Raw genomic sequence first — 23,877 nt, forward strand, 5'->3', positions numbered from 1 at the left:
AAGCACAGCAAGTGCAAGTAGATAGATAGGTACCGCTTCAGCAGGAAGGTAAACAGCATTTCTGTGTGCCGCTCTGGTTCACCAGAAGAGGCTTAGTCATCCTGGCCACATGACCTGGAAGCTGTCTGTGGACAAACGCCGGCTCTCTCGGCCTATAGAGAGAGATGAGCGCACAACCCCAGAGCCATCCGCGACTGGACCTGATGGTCAGGGGTACCTTTACCTTTATTCTTACTAAGTTTGGCTACAACCCATAATCTTTGGCAGAACACTAGATTGTAGATAGAGCCTTCAAAATTTGAACAATTCTCAGAAAGCTTGTTATGGACAAAATGTGTCCATATTTCTTGTTGCTGTGTGTTATCCCTTGCTAGAAACAGAATTGCAATGAACAACACTGACCTTTATATACATGACACTCTACAGAGGATGTATTTAGGTATCATTTTGATAAACTCAGAGGATTACTGTGCTCTCTCTCCTTTGATACCTTGCAAACCACATCACCGCCGACTTCATCTCATGCCACCGTGTTGCTGAAGAGCAAAGCCACTTCCGAGCTAGGGAGGAGGTGGGGTTGCGGGCTTCACGCCCCTTCCCACGCACGCGGGGGCTGACTCCCAGCCCCCGCGATACTGGGGAATCCTCGGACGCGTCATCCCCCTGGCCAGCCAATCTGCTGGTCCGGGAGGCGTGGCCTGCCCCATTTAGGGCCGGCGTGTCTGAGGATCTCCCTCTTTCCACGCTACAGCTGAGCAGGTTTTTCCACCCTCCCACCCATTAGGTTAGGCTCCCTGACATTGCTATGGACTTCGGTTGGTTGCTGTCGAGGGGCCTGGGAGGAATTTTTTCCAATTGGCAAATTGGTACCAGCCATTTGGTTTTTCGCCTACCTTACAACTCCCTTGGCATTGGCGGTTAGGCATTGGTAGGGGTATTGTCATGCAGATGAAAGGGGGGGGGGGTGAGGAAGCGCCATCACCTTTCCCTAAATTGAAGGGTAGTCTGGTAAAGGATTCTGGGGGGCGTGGCCTTGTCCTAAGCCTATGGAGGTGTGGGCCTAAGGCACGCCCCCAAGCGGTGACCCCGGGGGAGTTCCTAGTTGATGTGCATCAGCAGGACTCCCTCTACTGGTGGTTAACCCTTTCCAGACTTCAAGTAATCAGGCTGAAGCCGGTTAGTTGATACTGCTCAATTCTTGTAATCAATAAAGTTGTGGCCTAATTTGACCCATTAACCTAAATTCTGGTGTCTCATGTCTTTATTTCCGTGGGGGGAGGCGGGAACTCACCATGCAACACTTCCTGTCATGTTCAATACTTAAGGTAATTAAAACAATGTGACTTCATTATCTTTATGTAAAGGTAAAGGTAAAGGTACCCCTGCCCGTACGGGCCAGTCTTGCCAGACTCTGGGGTTGTGCGCCCATCTCACTCAAGAGGCCAGGGGCCAGCGGTGTCCGGAGACACTTCCAGGTCACGTGGCCAGCGTGACATCGCTGCTCTGGTGCGCCAGAGCTGCACACGGAAACGCCGTTTACCTTCCCGCTGGTAAGCGGTCCCTATTTATCTACTTGCACCCGAGGGTGCTTTCGAACTGCTAGGTTGGCAGGCGCTGGGACCGAGCAACGGGAGCGCACCCCGCCGCGGGGATTCGAACCGCCGACCTTTCGATCGGCAAGCCCTAGGCGCTGAGGCTTTTACCCACAGCGCCACACATGTCTACATATCTTTATGTAGCCTCCACTGTATGCTGAAAACACTCCTCTTTACTTGGCCTTTGATGCTGAGAGAGAGTGATTTTAGGACCCACCCTATTCTTCGGATTGTAAATATTGTACTTTTATATTTCTCTAACCCTCTTTGGGATCTTACCTCAAGGAAGCAGAGACCATGATCCAAGAATGTATAAGCTCCATTTTTACAGAGCACCGCTCTTGGTCTCTTCATTCAAAAAGTTTCAAAACAAGCCAAGCGAAAGCTTTGCTCTTTGATAGCAGCTGTGAGTTATTGGCAGGAATAACAAATGATCAGCTCCATTTTTTAAAAATTATTACTTCTTCAAGGAGCTGTAAGGGTATCACAACAGTCAAGGTCTCTCCTACTGATAGGCCTTGGCAAGAGAAAGCGAGCTGCCAGGTGTTCCACTTGCAGGCCAGAAGAGGGATGGGAGAAAGGAAACAAATAAGACACCTAAGCGATGCTATTGGACCATTGTGGATTTCAGAAGTCACACACAAGGCCTTGGATTGCCAAAATTTGGCTTCATTACGGCAAAGCTGTGCCAGCTGCGCTCCCACAAAAGACAACAGGCCACCTTTCTTCCATGGCCAAGTTTTCCTTGGCAGGGTCAGCAATTTTTGCAGGAATCTACCACCATGAAACTAGCTAGATGACAGATTAGGCTCCATGTTGCAATGTCCAGATGATGTAGCAAAGTTTTTTGATTGGTTGAGTCAAATCTCTATTGTAGTCTGGATGGGTCTAGGGGGGCAAAAGCAATTTCCATTCTACCCTACATTTGTTACAATCAGTACTGCTTCGGCTCATATTTCACTACAACCTACGCCATTTGTTTTGCTATCCGCTATGGCCAAGGCAAATTGAATTTATTATGCAATTCATTACATAATTAATTTCAGAACAACGGATGGGAAATGCCAAAAACATTGTGGGAAACAACGTATCTATTAACATAATGTGTGCAGACTAAAATACCTATGATAGTGAACACCACTCCTATTCATTTCTGTGCTTTCTACTCCTGACCTTGGATGTGCATGAGAATTGCAGCAATTTCTGCTCCTGTTTCCATTTGCGACCGAATCCTCTAGCATTCCTGCTTGCAACCAGTGACAATGTGATTGGAGGACATAGACCTGACTGGCCTATCCCAGAACAGTTGGAGTGCTAGCCCTACTAGACAAAGACAGAGAGGGGGAACCAGTGGCCCTCCAGATGTTGGAGTACAAACCCTCTCATCCCTAACCATTGGCAATTGTGCCTGATGCTGAAGGGAGCTGATAGCCCAAGGAACTGCTGGAGAACCATGGATTCCCCATCCCTTAACCAAGCACATAGCTGTGCACCTGCAATGAAATCATCCTTCTGCCTCCAAGAGACTGGCTTGGAGCAACTAGGAATTAGAAGCAACATCCTTCTATAGCGGGGTGGTGAAAGATAACCAAATAGAAATGGCACCTAGGAGCCTAGTCAACTGTTATGGAAGCCACTAATTTTGCAGCTCAAATATAAGGGCCTGAAGGCTCTGCAAAAGTGACAGATTTCTCAGGTTTGCTGGATGCGTGCTCTCCCTCAAGGAGATCCTAGGTTCAAGGTCTGGGCATCTAGCTAGAAGAAAAGCCTCACTGTGTCTAGCACCTCTGGTGCCTGATGGAAACAGAGCCTAGGGCAAAATCTCTGATCAAGAAGAGCAGAAATGAGTCCAACCCCTTGGTTTTGGCCCCTTTACCCTGGTCTGGGGAAACTGTTCTTAGACCCCCAAATCCCATCAATCTCAGGCAGCATGGTGAAGGTCCAGGAATGTTAGAAACTGGACTCCAGCAACATATGGAAGGCAACCAACCGGTTCCCCATTCATGTTTCACCCCCTTCCCTGGAGATACTGAGAAAGGGTCTAAATGCCTGGAACTTCAGGTCAAGCCCCGAGACGTGGCAATTTTCCTTCAACCTAAATTTAGAACAGATAGCTCACATTTCTCCATCATTTTCCCTACTGCAAAAAGCCCGGTTCTTTTTTTCCCTAGGGGAGGGAGAAAGGGGAGCATCTTGACTGCACGAGAGTGCCAAATCCACTTTAATTGCACCACCTGAATTATCTGGTATGTGACTGAATTCCACCTGCTACAGAGCGACAGTCTGAAAGCGTCTCCGATCTGCACCTCGCATACCAATGTGCAGAGGCTTAGTTATTCACAAGCTTTAACCGTATCTGAACACCCCGGTGCAGATCTCGTTACATTTATGCAGATCCACACCCTGTGGGATGATAGGCTCGAATCTTTTACCAATGCAAAAGCTTTCCCCTCTGTGGAAAAGTTGTTTTTCTCTCCCCCTACAAAATTCAGCACAATGACGTTTTTCCATTAAGCTCTCTCTTCAGTCAATAGGCCCTGCAGATGGGTCCTCGAGAGCCTGTTTGAAGTCATCCATTCCCTTCTCACAGACATGAAATTTTTAATTCACTAAACTTCTGCAGCGAATATATCCATTGTGGGAATTTCCTTCCCCGCTAGCTTCGTGCTAACACAGCGCGCCGCATGTGTATTGAAGTATCTAATTTGTATACTCTAGGAAAAATACATTTTACCACATGGAGGCATCACATTTCTAATAGCCATTTCCTTTAAATAGCCTACCGTTGACTTTAATCTTGGTTTTTGTGTGTGTGTATGATATTGCGGGGCGGGGGGAGGCAGGTGGAAGAATCGCATACAAGGGGGTCTCCTTTTTTATATGCAAATATATCACTTGATTATATAGTTTGTGCCCCTGCATTATCATGAATATTTCCAATGAATGTTTTATGGGTTATATTTTTGATTTGTGAGCCATTTCACATTTCATTGCTGCTTCTCATCTGCAGACGCTGCCGATGCTGATTGGTCTCGTTTGCATATTCATCAACCCCCTATTTTCATTGCTGCCACACTTTAAACTGTTTCCCCACAGAGTTTCCACAGCACATTGCTATATTTTCAAATGAAAGCCACTTCCCCTGCTTAGCATTGTGTTTCTTCTCCCCCTTACCTCCCGGCTGCTCTTTCGCTAACAGTGTTTGTCAGTTTTGTCACAAGCTTCCTTCCTCGTCAACATCCCCCTTTCCGCACTTTATACAAGGCAGACATATGGTTTCTGCAGGTAACGAACAACAATAGAAATAGTTTACAGGTGGGCTCAGCAGTCATCTTCATGCTTCCATGCGCCCTGCTGGGAGGCAGCAAAAATGAACAAGCCAGTATTGGCCCACAAGGATGACTTGCAGGGTGGAAGGGTGGAGACTAATGGCAGGAACATACTAAGCGGCCTTTGGTCCACCTAGTTCAGTGCTATCTACACTAACTGGCAGTGTCTCTCCAGGATTTCAGACTCTGTCCTCTCTTAGTCTTACCTGGAGATGCTGGAGATGTTCTGCATGCAATGCAGGTACTCTATTACTGAGCTACATTTTGGACTCACAACTGTCCATGGAGGCGCAGGTCAATTCTGTGTCCAGGGCAGCTGTCTACCAGCTCCAGCTGGTACGCAGGCTGAGACCCTATCTGCCCGCAGACTGTCCCGCCAGAGTGGTGCATGCTCTGGTTATCTCCCGCTTGGACTACTGCAATGCGCTCTACGTGCTGCTACCTTTGAATGTGACTCGGAAACTACAATACACAATGCGGCAGCTAGACTGGTGACTGGGAGCAGCCGCCAAGACCCTATAACACTGGTCCTGAAAGACCTACATTGGCTCCCAGTATGTTTCCAAGCAAAATTCAAAGTGTTGGTGCTGACTTTAAAGCCCTAAACAGCCTTGGCCCAGTATACCTGGAGGAGCGTCTCCACCCCCATCGTTCTGCCCGGACACTGAGGTCCAACGCTGAGGGCCTTCTGGTGGTTGCCTCACTGTGAGAAGTGAGGTTACAGGGAATCAGGCAGAGGGCCTTCTCGGTGGTGTCGCTTGCCTTGTGGAACACCCTCTCATCAGATGTCAAGAAAAGAAACAACTATCTGACTTTTAGAAGACATCTGAAGGCAGCCCTGTTTAGGGAAGTTTTTAATGTTTGATGTTTTGTTGTGTTTTTAATATTCTGTTGGGAGCAGCCCAGAGTGGCTGGGGAAACCCAGGCCAATGGGTGGGGTGTAAATAATAAATTATTAGTATTAGTATTATTACAGCCAATTGCCAGTGACGGGTAAAGTCAACTGATCCTAGTTTTGTCCCCAACCTCCTCTGTGAGGGCTTCCTACAAAGGCAAACACGGAGACTTAGCAAGATGCTGACAGGCCAGTGCTCTCCCCTAGACTCGTTGTAAATAAGAAGTCAGGCTGGTGGGGCAGAGCCAAGTTCACCCTCATGGCCCAACGTCCACAACTGAACTAGTACCAGTCTTTGCCAAGGACACAGAATGAGGCCTTCTAGATCAGGCCAGTGGCCCATCTAGTCTAGCATCCTGTTCTCACAAGAGCCACCAGATGCCTATAAGAAACCTGGGTGCAAGACCACTCAACCTCCTGAAGTTCTCAGTAACTAGTTCTAAGTAACCGCCATGCAAGGTAGGTGAGAGAGGCACGGTGCCAGCAGTGGGGCGGCAATGAGGGGGACAAAATGGGGCACCCCACCCCTGAATGAATGAAGGAGTGCAGGTTCAGCGTCAGCAGATGCTTAAGACAGCTGTCAATCTATGCACTGCCTTTTGGGATACTGCCAGGGAGACAAAGGCCATCATGCCTCCACGTCATCTCCCGGTCTCCCGTGGAAACAGCATTAGTCAATTAGCGACACGAGCCTCAGAAATAGTTGTCTACATTCCAGGACTCGTGCACACCCTTGCAGCAGACTCCACAATGAAAGATTCACCCAGGAGACCATATTTTACAGATTTATTCAGCGTTGGTCAGAACCAAGGAAAAACATGACTGCCTGCCTTCATGTCGAGGCAACAGAGTGAAAACGAAAGCTATATACAAAACAGAAACTCCCTGGTGTTAGGTACCACCTGTAGGTGAGTTTCAGTGTGAGTTCTTTTCTTTTTGTTGATATGGATTTAAAGGGGGGTTTAGACCACATTCTGGTCCATTGAGTGGGGTTAATCTCATAGCCTATGTCATTCTCCCATTGTTTTTTGATTGTGTCTAGGGGATTTGCGGGATTTTGGAGTAGTATTTTGTATATTGCGGATACCGTCCCTTTACCGTTTCCCTTTGTTGTTAGGAGGAGGTTTTCGAAGGTTGTCAGGGGCCTAGTTGCTGCTGATTTTACTGTTGGGTTGTTTAAGAAGGCATGTAGTTGGTGTTGTGTTAACCAGGTCATTTGGGTGTCTTCTAGTTTGTCTTGTATTTCTTGTGTTGACAAGGGTTTGTTATTTTTATAAAAGTCTATTAGGCGATATAAGCCTTTGGTTCGCCAGGTTTTTGTCTGGAGGTTTTGTGCTGCATGGTAGAATAATGGGTGGTACGCCAGGGGGATTAGTGGGGATGGGGTTGGGGATAGTTTGCCTATTTGTGTTTTCCATGCTTTGAGCATGGTCTGTGTGTACCTGTTAAGTGTTGTGGGAATTTTCTTTAGTTTGTTTGGGAGGAGTGGGTATGTTGTGGTGCAGGTGTTTTCAATTGTGTCCCTCTCTAGGTGTACCCATTGTTTTGTCTCATCTTCTAGTATATATGGGATTATATGGCGTATTTGGTTGGCATTGTAATATGCTTCTATGTTGGGGATTCCCCATCCTCCTTCTGAGGTGGGGAGGTGCAGGTATTTGGGGCTTATTCTTGGTTTTTTATGTGAGAAGATGAAAGAGTGTAGTTTTCTCTGCCAACTGCGAAGTTGGGTTGAGGGGATCCAGATTGGGAGGGTTTGGAATAGGTAGGTTAGTTTTGGGAGTGTGATCATTTTGATCATGGCTATTTCCCCATCCATCCTCCCTCTCCCCACCCCCCCTTTCTTTTTTCTTTCTGTTTTCTTCTCCCCCTAATGCCTCAACAAATGAAACGGATTTGTAAAAACGTTACATGGAAGAAGAAGAAGAAAAAAAAATACGAGGCACTACACTTCTGTAAAACAAGAAAATCCTTAATAAAAATATTTAAAAAAAACAAACAAAAAAACAGAAACTCCCTGTGAGCGGGAAGTGTGCAGGCTTGTGACACACAACAGCCTGCCCCCTTTTTAAGGTGGAACGGAAATATCCTAACACCGCCTGCCCAGGACCCTTCACAATGGACAGTTGGATCAGTGAGTCTCTATTTAAAACCTCCCAGTGCAGCTACTTTGGGTGCCCCAGAACTGCTAGGTTGGCAGGAGCTGGGACAGAACAACGGGAGCTCACTCCCTCGTGGGGATTCGAACTGCTGACCTTCTGATTGGCAAGTCCAAGAGGTTCAGTGGTTTAGACCGTAGTGCCACCCACATGAAGAGAAGCAGCCCTTAAGTCGCCTTACAGATTCCGCTCTTCTCTTGTGATCTCTTATTCCGTTTGTTTCTTAAGTGCCCACCAATCAACTCCCTATTGAAAAACCTATTTCATAAGGATGTGCAGATGTAATTGTGGCAACGCCGCTTTGGAAGATTGGGTTTGCGAACTCTCCTTCAGCTCCCCCCCCCCCCCAGTCCTTAAGTGAATGAAGAGGAGGCTCCTATGTGAGCGGAGAGCTGATAGCTTAACTAAAGCACAGTGCAGGTCTAGGGAAGAGAGGGGGAAAACAACCCCAAACAAAAAATAGCCCTCTAAATCATTCTACAAATGTAATGAGTGAATATGGAGGTACATACATTTTTTCAACTTCATCGAGTCCCAAGAAAGCTCCTTTGGGTATGATTCTTATTTTGGTGAGGAAAAATACCCTGAAAACACAAGGGGAAAACAAAACAAAACATATTTATGTATTAAGCATAGCTTGATAAGTAATTGGTACAGCTCACGTTTTGGACAAAGAGAATTAAAATTCCATGTCTAGACAATGTTAAACTTCATAGGAACACATTTCGATGCCAACTTTCACATCCCCCCCCTTTCCCCCCAAAATTACTTCAGCATGAGCTTTTATTCTAATAGTTGACTTGTTGAAATATATATATATTCTGCCTGTGATTCACTTATTTTATTCTGTTTTTCTCTCACACACCCCTAACAGAATATATGGTTGGCGAAACATGATCCCAGAGTAATGTAGCTGATGTAATGCTGGAAGAGCACAAGGGAAGGACAGGAATGGGAGACAAATTCTCTTCAATTTGCATTTGAAGGTGACTTTACCTAATCCACACAACCAAAATAATACACAGTACAGTGGTACCTCTGGTTGCGAACGTGATCCATTCCGGAGCCCCGTTCACAACATGAGCAGAAGGCGCGGATCGGGATGCGCCGCTTCTGCCCATGCGCGTGACGTTCTTTTGAGCATCTGCGCATGTGCGAGTGGCGAAACCTGGAAGTAATCCTTTCTGGGTTGCCTTCCGTGTTGCCATGGGACGCAACCTGAAAAGATTTAACCTGAAGCAAACGTAACAAGAGGTATGACTGTATGTGGAATGAAACACAGCCACCAATCAAAATTCACATTAAAAAAAATAAATTGCACAGCACTTCTCCAGTCGACCAGTGTGTACGAAACTTCATACAATTTAAAGTATGCATAGATGTGCCTATATACTGGGGGAAATAACACCATATGGATTATATTAGGGAAGACTGCTTTGCGAAAAGGCAAATCTGTATACAAAAATCTGTATATCAGGAGAAAGTCACATTAAGATGCTGATGGGTTTTCATGAGGACTTAATTCTCTGCTCCCACTTTCCAGACCAATGCATAAGGACTGATGGACAGCTGAAGATTGGAAAAATGAGAAAGTGAAATGGATGGATTCCCCCATCCCTGTCCCCAGCACACAGGACAGGTCCCTTGTCTGAAACCTTGGAGAGCCAGCATGGTGTAGTGGTTAAGAGCGGTAGACTCGTAATCTGGTGAACCAGGTTCGTGTCTCCACTCCTCCACATGCAGCTGCTGGGTGACCTTGGGCCAGTCACACTTCTCTGAAGTTTCTCAGCCTCACTCACCTCACAAAGTGTTTGTTGTGGGGGAGGAAGGGAAAGGAGAATCTTAGCCGCTTTGAGACTCCTTCGGGTAATGATAAAGCGGGATATCAAATCCAAACTCTTCCTCTTCTTCTTCTTGGAGAGCTGCTGCCAGTCAGTGCAGACCTTGCTGAGCTAGATGGGCCAATGGTGTGATTTGCCAGAAGGCAGCTTTTTAGGACAGCTGTGTTTCAGTTCCCATATTTTTTGAGGAAGAGCCCTGAGTCTCATGGAGAAGCCATGGAAGGGACGGTTGGATCCTGGTAGAGTTCAAGGAGCTGGATGTAGATGACACCAGAGAGTGTTTTTGTGGGATGGGAGAAGTGAAGCCAGGACCCCAATAAGGGTCTGAGCCTGGGGAGTAGGTCAGAAGTGAAAGAATGGAGATCTGGGTCCAGGAGAGGGACTAAGCAGGTTGACAGGGGAGTGTTATGCCCCTATGGCACCGGACACCCTGATCAGACACCTGTTGCTGTGGAGAAACCTCCAGCATCTCCTCCTAGCAATGAACAGCGTCTTCAGGAGGCAAACCGGACACTGACCTTGCTCTAACCCCACATGGAAGGACATGGACATGGAGATGTTAGCGTTGGTGCAAACAGACATCACAAGCCCAACCTACTCAAAGAAGTGTCCTTTCGCTTGCCTAATCCTGAGACGCTGCCACTAACTGTGTCCAGGGCAGCCGTCTACCAGCTCCATCTGGTATGCAGGCTGAGACCCTACCTGCCCACAGACTGTCTCGCCAGAGGGGTGCATGCTCTAGTTATCTCCCACTTGGACTACTGCAACACGCTCTATATGGGGCTACCTTTGAATGTGACCCGGAAACTACAACTAATCCAGAATGCGGCAGCTAGACTAGTGACTGGGAGCGGCTGCCAAGACCTTATAACACCAGTCCTGAGAGACCTGCATTGGCTCCCAGTACGTTTCCGAGCACAATTCAAAGTGTTGGTGCTGACCTTTAAAGCCCTAAACAGCTTCAGTCCAGTATACCTGAAGGAGTGTTTCTGCCCCCATCGTTCTGCCCAGATGCTGAGGTCCAGCGCTGAGGGCCTTCTGGCGGAACCCCCACTGCGAGAAGTGAGGTTACAGGGAACCAGGCAGAGGGCCTTCTCAGTAGTGGCACCCACCCTGTGGAACACCCTCCCACCAGATGTCCAAGGAAAAAATAACTGCCAGACTTTTAGGAGACATCTGAAGGCAGCCCTGTTTAGGGAAGCTTTTAGTATCTGAAGGACTATTGTATTTTAATATTTTGTTGGAAGCCACCCAGAGTGGCTGGGGAAACCCAGCCAGATGGGTGGGGTATAAATAATGATGATGATGATGATAACAACAACAACAACAACAACTGCTGTTCCCACTCTGTGCTTCAATAGGAAAAGGCAGGGACCATTGTACTTGTGGGATCAATGCCTTAGTTTGTGGGATCAATGCCTTAGTTTGCACTTAACCTCTTACATACCTGCTGTGCCTTACCTAGGTACCAATCTGATTTGTGCATTAAATTTTGAGGTTGAGTACTTCAGGCATAGTGAGGGCCAGGACAGGTGTGTTCACACAAAAAGACCAACAGGACTGGATTTCTCCCCAAATCTCTATCCATCACCTGAGCTGAAGCCTGAGTAGGCTGATTCTGCCAACTAAATATGGCCGCATGATAAAAAATGGCCTCACGCAGGATTGACTCTAGATTCACCTCCCTCGCCATGAGAATTTTCTTCCAAAGCCAGTCATAATACAAAGATTATATCACCATCTAACTACTTTTCACAGTCTGCTACCCCTGAGAAGTGACAGCTAATTGTTTCTTGAATTACTGGAGGGTTTTTTCTTGTCTTTTTTTTGCCTCAGCAGCCTTGCCTGAGAGATGAATCTCCACTTTTTATCTCCTCGGAGCACAGATTTCTTTCGTAATAACAATTTTGAATCAACCTGTCCTTCCAACGTTGTTCCAAAATCACCCTTTTCTCTTTCTTCTCCAGCCCTTACCAAATTAAATCTGCGTGGGCTGGAGACCTGGATCTTGGAGTTGGTGATGCGAGCAATGGCATAACATTGCTGCATTACAGTTCATGCCTGCACTCTCTGAGCCACATTCTCTATAATCGGCCTCATGGTAGCCTGGAGAATGATCTCTGATGGCTGCAGCTGGCACTAGCATGTCATATATCCTATAAATGTCAGATCGGGGGAATGTATATCAGATCAGTGCATATACTTCTATGTTAAATATATACACACACACACATATACCAATCCACGCAACTACCCAGGGGCGTAGTGTGAGAAAGGACAGGGTAGCCATGGCCCTGGCACAGATTTTCAAAAGGGCATGAGGGGGCACAACCTGGCACCCCCCGTGACTGGTTCCCTCATTCTGGGAAGGGGGAGAGAGACATCATTTTGATTTTTGGAGTTATCTTTTATTTTTAAGATGCTGAGCCTGTGCTGGACAAACAGCACAATACATTGCATAGATGTTATGGATCTAGTTACAGGTAGGTAGCCGTGTTGGTCTCTAAGATGTTGTGGATGTATCATTTGATGTGTTTTGTCACGTTTCTGAAGAGTAAACTTTGACTAATATTTTTAATGGGTCTGAGCAATGTTGATTTCCGAAAGGAGCAGCATGAAGTGGCTGGATGCGTAAGAACCGACTCCTTTCAGAAATCAACATTGCTCAGACCCATAAAAATATTATTCAAAGAGTTCTTATGCATCCAGTCACTTCATGCTGCACAATATGAATATTTGCAAGAAGGGTGGGTGTGTTTAATCTGCTGCCCCTCCTTTACCTGCTGCTTCCTCTTGCACCGCTTCCTTCAACCCCCCCGCCACTCCCTCCATGACAAGGCAAACAGGTCTGGAACCCCAGTCAAGATGAGAAAAGCAGCTGGAGAAGAGGGCTGGAGAAAGAAAAAGCTGTGAGCAAGAGAAGGGTTAAGCAATCCCTCCAACCAGCTGTTTCTCCAGTGCAAATTGCACCTTCCTCACTAACACTTTGCACTTCCTGGCCGGCAACCTGCATTTCTTGCTGCTGAATCTCTGCTTGACACATTAAGATTATGGTTAATCCTTTCATTTTCTTGTGCAACTCCGATATACTGTGAAAGAGAGAGAGGGAGAGAGCGCTGCTTGTTACAGGTAACTTTCAGCATCTTGGGGAGTTACGGCAACAGCTGTAAGGAGATGCTCTATCTTTTATTTATTATCCTTTTTTAAAAAATAAAATAAAAAGTGCATTGCTCAAAATGCATGCCGGTCCATCAACTGGTAATAAATATTTATCACGGCATTCTGCAGCTTTCCTTCCTCTTGGTGAAGTAGGCTCTCCTGTTGTTCCAGGAACTCTAATCTAGGCCATTACATGAAAATAGAGATCTTGTTTTGAACCATTTTCTCTGACCAAAATCCAACTTACTGATTTGAAGACTGAAACACACCATCACCCCAGTCCTAGCAAACACACACATTTCCGATGTCTTTCTCGGTGCAGTTCTGCGCATCCCCGTGTATGGGACTTGCTTACATTATTACAGGACTGACAGATCCCAGGCAGATCTCCCCAGTGGCTTACCTTGGTGAGTTTCCCTCTGCTCTTTACATAGAAATTCGCTACAAGCTGAGTTATGGGTGGAACAAAACTTCATTGCTGTTGAGGCCTGGGAACTTGCAAAGACTACCAGTAACTTTCCCAACTAGACCACACCTCTGAGTTTGCTCTCCAGGAGCTGGCCTTCTGAATACAGTGGTACCTCAGGTTACATACGCTTCAGGTAACATACGCTTCAGGTTACAGACTCCGCTAACCCAGAAATAGTGCTTCAGGTTAAGAACTTTGCTTCAGGATGAGAACAGAAATCGTGCTCCGGTGGCACGGCAGCAGCTGGAGGCCCCATTAGCTAAAGTGGTGCTTCAGGTTAAGAACAGTTTCAGGTTAAGAATGGACCTCCGGAACAAATTAAGTACTTAATCTGAGGTACCACTGTAGCTGCTTCTCTGAAAGGGGCCACATGTCAGATTTTTAGTTGATAATGCATATTTCTGGATTAGGCGATCTGTACACATTTCTGCCTCGGGGAATTAATACAAGCAAGCCTTGAAATTTTCATGGTTCAGATCATGAAAGACGACAGAATATTCATCTCCATTTTAGTGCACATTTTTCCCCAATATGCACATTTTTTGCAAGCGGTTTCCCCTAACGCAAGGCATTTCACATGATATTTTCACAAATCGATGCATTCTTATGCACCCTTCCCCCTGCTGTGTGCCATTTTGGTACACATTACTTGCATTGCAAAATCCAGAGAAGTGGGAATTTCAAAGAATAGCTGTGTTTTGATTCGCCCCAATTCCTGTGCTTCTTCCCCAGTGGCAGATGAGCAGATCCACTCTCTCAGTCTTTTCTCTCATGAACGCAACATACCAACACACCCACCCTGCAGGTGTTTTGCATGCACCTCCCCTGAGACTGAGATTCTGCTCTGTAATTGCAGAATCCAGGAAATTGGGCCATTAGCTGTTCTAGCAAGCAACGTCTGATCCATGGCTCATAATGCCACATTTTTGTTTAGGTTGTTGCAAAGCCCTCCTCCAAACCCATTTATCTCAGCCATTTGAAAGCTACATGCAGTTAATCAGAAAGAACACGCGTTGTCAAATTATTCCCTTTAGCTTGCCCAAAACGCCAAGTCATGATATTTATCCTGATATTTATCATCTCTTTTAAACATTATAATTTATGTAAAGCACCACACTAAAGCAGGGTTTTTTTCCCCCTTCTTCTTAAAAAATACAAAAATTAAACTCCAGCAAGATACAGTAACTGTAATCCTATGTCACCGGTCTCCGTTCCAAAGCGATAACTGTGAAAGGGTTCTGAAGAACATTTTTGCTTTCATCTTGGAAGTAATAGTGTGATGTTATCTTTTCCTAAGCCTCTGAAGCAATGTGTGTTTTGTCAGGAGCAGATATTTGCTGAGGAGTTTAATTTCCTAAAAGAAGCCTGTTTGCAATGTGATTAGTTGCGCGACTCGTACCATCTTGGAGATGCTTCCCTGTCTCTTACAATGGCAGTGGAGACAAAACAGGCAAGGAAACAAGGATGCCAGACAAGGATTGGCTCATCACATCCAACTCTCCCTCAAACCTCAGCTTATACTACAGATTGTGTTATAAAATCAGGAGCAAATAAACCTTTTTTCCCCATTCTGAGGGCCACAGTCCATTCAGGGCAAACGTTTCAGGGCCACATGCCAGTGGCGAGCAGGGCCAGAGGCAACAGTGAGCAGAGCAATGAATATATTTGTTAACCTTCACACAGCAGGCTACTTTCAACATACAAGGGATGCAGATGGTGCTGTGGTCTAAACCACCGAGCCTCTTGGGCTCGCCAATTGGAAGGTAAGCAGTTCGAATCCCCACGATGGAGTGAACTCCCATTGCTTTGTGCCAACTTCTACCAACCCAGCAGTTCAAAAGCAGGCCAGTGCAAGTAGATAAATAGGTACTGCTGTGGCGGGAAGGTAAATGGCGTTTCCGTGCACTCTGGTTTCTGTCTCGGTGTCCCATTGCGCCAGAAGCAGTTTAGTCATGCTGGCCACATGACCCGGAAAGCTGTCTGTGGACAAATGCTGACTCTCTTGGCCTGAAAGCAAGATGAGCGCTGCAACCCCATAGTCGCCTTTGACTGAAACTAACCATCCAGGGGTCCTTTACCTTTACCTTTTCAACATACACTATGGGGCAAATACCCCTTGGAGGGTTATCAAGTACAGATGCTCGCGCTGAATTGCTAATCAGTCAGACTTGATTCAGCAATGCATTACAGGACAGAATTCAAAGAGTCTGCAAGAGCATTTCAATTGCGTGGCAATCCCCGCCCCCTCGCACAGATGAAATAAAGACACCGGACACAGAATTTAGGTTGATGGGCGAAAATGGCCACAACTTTATTGATTACAGGTAAGAGCGGTATTGGCCCTAGGCATTGGCCCCTAACAGACTATCCGGTCTAACCGGGGAGGGTTAAGCACCAACAGGGGAAGCCCCCCCAGATGCACATCCGTAGGCGCTCCCCCAGGGGTCACCGCTCGGGGGCGCGCTTTAGGCCCTGGCCTCCGTAGGTTTCGGACGAGGCGACGCCCCCCGGAGTCCTTTAACGAACTACCCTCCAAGCGGCTGCTGAAGGAGGAAAAGGGGCGAGTCCCGGGCTGCCCTGACCTTAAGTGCCCGAGTTAACCCCACCCCCAGCGCCAGCCCATTGGCTGCCGATGCCAAATATGCATATTTATGAGATGACCGGGTCCCACGGGGCTGCCGGCAGCCCCGCGAGACTGTGGAAGGGGGCGTGTGCCCGCAACTCCCCCCCCTCCGTAGTTCGGGAGGGGCTTTAGGACACACATTATTTAAGTAAAATATGTGTCATTTTAGCTGCTCATCCTCTGCTCAATTGCCTTCTGCCACCCCAGTACATCACCATCTCTCATCCAACCACAGGCCTTGCAATACAACTTACTCAACCCACTTTTTCACCCACTTTAGCCTTAATCATGAATTTGTCCAATCCTCATTTAAAGCCATCCAAGCTGGGGGCCCATCACTACCTCTTGTGACAGTGAGTCCCATAGTTTGTGTGCTGTGTAATGAAGTTCTAGCACAGGGGTAGGCAACCTAAGGCCCATGGGCCACAAGCGCCCCATGGGGGTCATTTAACTGGCCCACAAGCTGCCCCCAAACCAAGCCACCTACTCGGCGAGTCCCTGCGCGCTGTACTAAACCGGCACACCACGGCGCAGGTACTTGCTTCGGTGGTGCTGGAAATCATGTCTGTGCAGACACAGAAGCTGGAAATTGTCTCTGCGCAGACACAGACACTGGAAATCGCAGGTGCAATCTGGCCCATGGATTCACCTCTCCTGGAGTGAATCAGCCCAGGCAAGATAAACGTTGTCAACCCCTGTTCTAGCATAATGAGAGAGGGGAATTCTTTTTCTCAGTCCTCGTTCCCCCACACCATGCATAATTTGGGTGTAGGGCTTTCCCCAGCAGATCCTCAAAGAAACTGCACCCTCTTTGCTTTCTCTCCAATAAGAGAATAATTTCTGTTTCATTCCACGGAGAAAAAGTAAAGCGATTGACTCGAGGATTCTTGCAGCGAATGCAAAGATCTACCTTCCCCTCCCGATATGGGTGGAGGCTGCGGTAAAGCTGGTGCAAGTCATCTCTGTGGGTGGGGCAGTCAGAGAGGCATAGAAATAGTCGCCGAAATATACAGGATCTCCTCCCACAAATCTCCTGCCTGTGACAATGATGGGCATTTTTGCCAATTAGTTAATCTGAGCATGAGGCGCAGGGCAGACACAGAAATAAAGGCAGATGCATGGGCACTTCTGGAAAAATCTGCAACAACACAAAACACTTCGCAACACGCCCTTCAGCAGCATGGGTTAGTCTCCAAAACATAGTGCTCCCAGTCTCAACACCGATACTCAGGGAAAAAAGTCAGGACAAAGAATTCACTGTCTCTTTTATCACTTGCTGCACAGAACCACTCCACTTGAGTTATTCTGTGTTCAAGGCCACAGATGCAGGCAGTTAAAATAAAGGCAGAGAGAATCTTTTTTCAAGCACCACCGATCTAAATTTAACTCGTGCATTGCAGTTTGTTTTTTAAAAATTTCCTTTAAGAAAATGAAACGTTTATTGCGGAAGTTAAGGTTTCATAGAATGACAAAATCTTAGAGATGGAAGGGACCCAAGGGTCATCTAGTCCAACCCCCTGCAATGCAGGAATCTCAGCTAAAGCATCCATGGCAGATGGCCGTCCAACCTCTGCCTAAAATCCTCCAAGGATGGAGAGCCCAGCATGTCTTGTGGGAGTCTGTTCCACTGCCGAACAGTTCTTACTGCAGGTTCAGACCTTCCAAAAGGTCTGCTACTCCTGCAGAGTCCCAGGGTTGACAGAAGAAGAAGAAGAAGAAGAAGAAGAAGAAGAAGAAGAAGAAGAAGAAGAGTTGTTGTTTGGATTTGATATCCCGCCTTTCACTCCCTTTAAGGAGTCTCAAAGCAGTTAACATTCTTCTTTCCCTTCCTCCCCCACAACAAACACTCTGTGAGGTGAGTGGGGCTGAGAGACTTCAAAGAAGTGTGACTGGCCCAAGGTCACCCAGCAGCTGCATGTGGAGGAGCGGGGAAGCGAACCCAGTTCCCCAGATTACGAGACTACCGCTCTTAACCACCACATCACACTGGCTAATGGCCTGTCTACGATGAAGGGACCAACCCATGTCCCCCTCATTGCAAGACCATTATCTTCCTGCCCCGAATATTGCCATGTCTCTTTACACTGGGAATAACCGAATGCCACCATTACATCTTATGCAGAGATGGGGCAGAATGAGAGGCAAGATCAGAGCAACGAATCATGCAGAATTGCAACAGGAAGCCTCCTTTCTGATGGAGTTCTCAGGAGTCCATTCCGTATTTAATAAATGTTTTTCTCATGGTGCGCAAGGAGTTCTCCGGCAGCCCATTGTTTAGCCTTACATTGTATACAATACATGAGGGTCCTTATCAGTGTTGAGGATGAAGTATAGATAATCAAAAAAAGGTGAGAGGGACAACAGCCTTCGTTTTCTGCTCAATAGATCTTCTTTATTTCTACCGGGGTTTTTCTTCCCTCCACCCACAAACGAATTTCAAGAACGCATCACTGAACCTTTGACAGTCAATTAAATCTCTCCAACTCCAGAAGTTGTTTCTCTGCTCTCCATCCATTTTGCAATATGCTTCATAATGTTCTGTGGCACGCTAATGTCCTTACCAACCGAAATACAGCTCACTCCGCCTTGGTAGAAATGCAAGGCCGGCAGAATCACAGCAAGAAAAAAGCACCCCAACAACCTTCAACCCAATACACAAAGTACTGTTTGTGATTCATAAAAATTATTTTCTTTTCAGCGAGGAGCAGCTGATTTCCTCAGCAGTGACACTTAATGATTATTGAAAGTGAGGAAAAGCGATCCAAATAATAAATAACAGAAAAGGAGATGGGCTGTGGACTAGTAGCTTATCTGGGCTGCTTCAAGAGAAACATTACACACAGGAAAGTATTGCAAGTGTTTGAAACCATTGCCACTTTCGGCCTCTCCCTCCCTCTGCTGAATCTCAAAATGTTTACAGCAGTGCGGAAATCTGGATTATAAAATAATAAAACAAGAAACTGAAGAATGAATGTAGAATGTTGTAATTCTGCACACAGTTTGGTTTCTCGCCTTCCAAAAAATGCTATATGATTAAAGAAGAAGAAGAATCCATGACGATCAGAGTTTAAAATCTGAAGTGACCCATGAAACCAGCCTTCCCCCGACCTGGGACCCTTCCATTTGTTTTGGACTTACAACTCCCTTGGTCTAAAAGATTTGGACAGTGCCAGGTATGCAAAAGTTGTAGTAGATCTTCCAGCCAGAGATTCATGAAGGGTGGTCAGGAAGCCACGATGGAAATGAGAGCAGAAAAGGCTGGAATTTTTTTTCTGATATAGCAAATAATGACACACGTGGAATTAAAACTAGGGGCTGGGGAGAAATTTCTCAGAAAATACTTTTCTGACCTCCCCCTTTTAATATCTTTTTTGAGCTCCCTTCAGTCTGTTGAATAATTTCAACCCCCCCTGAAGAATATTTGATGAAATACTTCCCCCTCCAAAAAAAACCCCTTCCTTACATGTGAAAAGTGAATGCAGCTGCAGATCCTGTTTTATTATTGTTTAATACAATTTTAATATTGTTTAAGAGCTTGGCCTCATCTCCTCCTGTAAAAATAGGGCAGAGAATTTTTGGAAGGGTTGGTTTTTTTTTGGTTTTTTGCATCTGAATTTAAGATGCAGTTGGATTAAACGTTCAGCTTCATGCTTGAGTGGGGATTTGAACCCTGGTCTCTCGGGCCCTAGTTTGACACTCTAACCATTATGCCACATAACTCTCAGTGGTCTGACTCAGTATGAGACGGCTCGTGTGCTCATGGAGCCCAGTTAGTTCACTGTGAATCATAGAATCATAGAGGTGGAAGAGACCACAAGGGCCATCGAGTCCAACCCCTTGCCAAGCAGGAAACACCATCAGAGCACTCCTGACATATGGTTGTCAAGCCTCTGCTTAAAGACCTCCAAAGAAGGAGACTCCACCACACTCCTTGGCAGCAAATTCCACTGTCAAACAGCTCTTACTGTCAGGAAGTTCTTCCTAATGTTTAGGTGGAATCTTCTTTCTTGTAGTTTGGATCCATTGCTCCGTTTCTGCTTCTCTGGAGCAGCAGAAAACAACCTTTCTCCCTCCTCTATGTGACATCCTTTTATATATTTGAACATGGCTATCATATCACCCCTTAACCTCCTCTTCTCCAGGCTAAACATGCCCAGCTCCCTTATCCGTTCCTCATAAGGCATTGTTTCCAGGCCTTTGACCATTTTGGTTGCCCTCCTCTGGACATGTTCCAGTTTGTCAGTGTCCTTCTTGAACTGTGGTGCCCAGAACTGGACACAGTACTCCAGGTGAGGTCTGACCAGAGCAGAATACAGTGGCACTATTACTATCAGTAGTGGACAACATGGTGGGACTCTGCCACTCACTTGACCTCTGGCCAGTTGCATTGTTGTTGATTCCTGGGAGGTAGATGTGGAGGGACTAGGTCCGCTGGGTGCAAATGAAACAGTGGGGCCAATCCAGGGCTCTTGCCTGTGTTTCTGAACCATGCCAACCTCACCATCACCTTCCACTCCTGGTAAGTAGCAGGGGAGAATAGCTCAGACTCTTAATCTCAGGGTTCTGGGCTTGTGCCCCACATTGGGCAAATGATTCGTCCATTGCAAGGGGGTTGGACCACAGGATCCTTGTGGTCCCACCCAACTCTATGAATTGATGGTGTGACCAACCAACCGGTGGTCAGGTCAGTGGTTGTGCCCTCCCATGCTGTCTGCTCCTGCTGTGACCACGACACAGGGAGCAACTCAGACGTTAAAATGTTCCCTTTGATTCTCCATCAAACGCTGGCATTGCTTGCTTGCTTGCTTGCTTGAGCGAATGAACTGCCTACTTTTGTATCTAGAGATTGCGGCGGACCTTGAATGCAATTAATTTGCAGTCTTTGAACCGCAGGACTATAGGCTGTGTGCAGCAATTCAGTGCTTTTAGCTTGGTTTCAGTTTATACAGCTTGACAGCAGCATGTGTTTTGTTGCTGGAATTACCTCCGCCAAACGCTAGGTACAATAAATATAACTGGGGAAGGTCATTTCATCTCCAGCTATTTCAAGAGCAAAACGATACCTTCTGGAGGGAAGAGAACAAGCGCGGGTTTCTAAAAGTCTGTTTTCTGAAAGGTCATTAAGTTTCCCAAAACCTTGTTTATCACACCCCACTGTTACTTAGGGCTTGGCAAGGCTGCAGACACAAATCACTTTTAACAACCATTCCCTCATCCCTGGGAACTCTGGGAATTGTAGTTCGTGGAGGGGGGCTAGGAAGCAGAATTCTCAGCACCCTCGCCAAACTACAGTCACCAAAATTCTTCAGTTAGAGTAAAACTGGTCTAAGTCTGTAGAACAGATAGGACCATACACAATTTGCAAGCAGCAGTCCAGTTGCAGCTAACTTTATCCCCAACATGTAGCCATTTTCCCCTGTTTAGAAGACTTTGAGTAACTTTCTGTAGCTGGCATGACTTCCCCTCCCATTGCTATACTTGCTTCCTTACTAAAGTACTTGATAAAGTCCACCCCACACTGGGACATTCACAGGGAAACCAAAGGTATTGTACTACCAACCTTACTGTATGCTTGTGAAACGTGGACCACTTATAAATGCCATCTCCAACATCTTGAAAGATTCCATCAATGGTGTCTCTGAAATTTTTTACACATCACTTGGGAAGACAGGTGAACTAATGCCAGTGTACTGGAAGAAACAAAGATCACCAGTGTCGAAGCAATGATTCTTCAACATCAACTTCGTTGGACTGGTCATGTTGTGCAGATGCCTGATAATCATCTTCCAAAGCAACTACTCTATTCTGAACTTAAAAATGGGAAGCGTAATGCTGGTGATCAACAAAAGAGGTTTAAAGACTCTCTCAAGGCAAATCTTAAAAAATGTAGTATAAACACCAACAACTGGGAATAATAATAATAATAATAATAATAATAATTTATACCCCGCCCATCTGGCTGGGCCTCCCCAGCCACTCTGGGTGGCTTCCATAGAAACCAAAAATACAGTAAAATATCACACGTTAAAAAAACACTGGCTGCGAGTGCTCCAATTGGAGAACAGCCTTCATCAAAAGTGTCATGGGCTTTGAAGACGCTCAAACTCAGGATGAAAGGGAGAAATGTGCTAAGAGGAAGGCACATTTGGCAAGCCCTCACCATGATCAACTCTCGCCCAGAAACCTATGTGGAAGGACGTGTGGATCCAGAATTGACCTTCACAGTCACTTACAAACTCACTGTTAAAACCGTGCTTATGGAAGATAATCTTACTTGGCTACAAGCGATCACCAAAGAAGACTAAAGTACTATTAGGAAAGGTTGCAGCGTCTGGGACTTTTTAGTTTAGGCAAAGTTTCCCAAACTTGGATCTCCAGCTGTTTTTGGACTACAATTCCCACCATCCCTGACCACTGGTCCTGCTAGCTAGAGATGGTGGGAGTTGTAGTCCAAAAACAGCTGGAGACCCAAGTTTGGGAAACACTGGTTTAGAGAAAAGGCAAGGGAGAGGTAACATGACAGAGGTTTATAAAATCATACATGGCATAGAGAAAGTGGATAGAGTTTTCCTCCCTAGATGTTGTGGACATCCAGGGAAGCTGAATATTCAGTACTTTATCAAGTACCTTAGTCCTCTTTGGTGATTTTTGGAAGATTTCACAGGGTGGTATTCAACAGAGTATTACGGAGAGTAGCCCCACTGAAATTGATGGACCTAACTTAGCCAAGATCACTAATTTCAGCAGATCTACTCTGAGTACAGTGTCTTATTGATGTGTATGCACCCACTCACATATATGTAAAAGAGGGGAGATCTATGAATTAGATGAAGGAATTCTCAAATATGTGGCACACTGAACACGCACAGCGCTTTGCTTAAAGTTCAGATTTCTCTCTCCCCATTGCATAAACAAACAAGCAAATGGAAAATTGCTAAGGCATCATTTCCCCGTTGGGAACAAGGCCAAGTAATCTGGATTTCCAAAACCTCATTAGGATGAGATGGATTTCAGAAGTGTGCTTACACTCTTTTTGTTCAAGGTTTTGAGTGTTCTCTCCCCCCCTCCATCTACAGCCTGCCGAATAACAGCCTTGGGCTTTGGTGAGAGATCCAGCTGCCTGATGTCCTCCAGGGCGAAGGAATGCAGCAGCCGGTGGTTATCATCGGAAAAACAGGATTCTTCCAGCACCTGCAAGAGAGTTTCCTTGGAGGCATTTCACATTCCCATCTCAGAGCCCCCGTTCAGCCTTCTTTCTTGGAGAAGCACATTCTTCATGTGCCTCTCCAAACGCTGGCAAGATGACCTGTTTACCAAGCATTCATCCTGGTTTTCTTGTGCAAAGCTCATGCAGAGTTTAGATCGTCTCTGATCTTGGTGGAGCATTCATTGTGATTTGTTTGTGGGGAGCCTGTATGACAATGAGCATTTGTCCTGATTTGCTGACAGGAGCTGAAGCAATTCAGTTAAATTCATTGCAAACTTCATCTAGGGAAATCCCGTTGGCAAAAGATGGGACTCCACAGCACCATCTGGTGTCAAAGGGTGTCCTCCCATTAATCACTTGCTCATACAACCCTTTTCAATGCATTTCCAGGTCACTACCCTCACTTTCCTCATCACTTTCCTAACTGCAAAACCTCTGTTTCTTTTTCTAAATCAGATTTGCAGCACAAGGCTGACAAAGTGCTTAAGTCCACTTTAAATCGCATCACCTAAGTTCCCCAGTACAGTTGGTACCTTGGATTACATACGCTTCAGGTTACAGACTCCGCTAACCCAGAAATAGTACCTTGGGTTAAGAACT

The 23,877-nt window shown here is 46.2% G+C and overlaps 1 protein-coding gene across 2 annotated transcripts in view; it reads right to left on the minus strand.

Annotated features, from left to right (window-relative positions):
• Window positions 1-23,877, minus strand: part of FSHR (follicle stimulating hormone receptor) — a 99,487-nt gene that overhangs the window by 59,915 nt on the left and 15,695 nt on the right. For both annotated transcript variants that reach the window (XM_083733342.1, XM_083733343.1), the window contains exon 2: window positions 8,491-8,562. In XM_083733342.1, the coding sequence (XP_083589468.1) occupies window positions 8,491-8,562 (72 nt within the window). The remainder of the gene's footprint in view (window positions 1-8,490; window positions 8,563-23,877) is intronic.

This window comes from Podarcis gaigeae (genome assembly GCF_964106915.1).
Source record: "Podarcis gaigeae genome assembly, chromosome: 3".
Lineage (NCBI taxonomy): Eukaryota > Metazoa > Chordata > Lepidosauria > Squamata > Lacertidae > Podarcis > Podarcis gaigeae.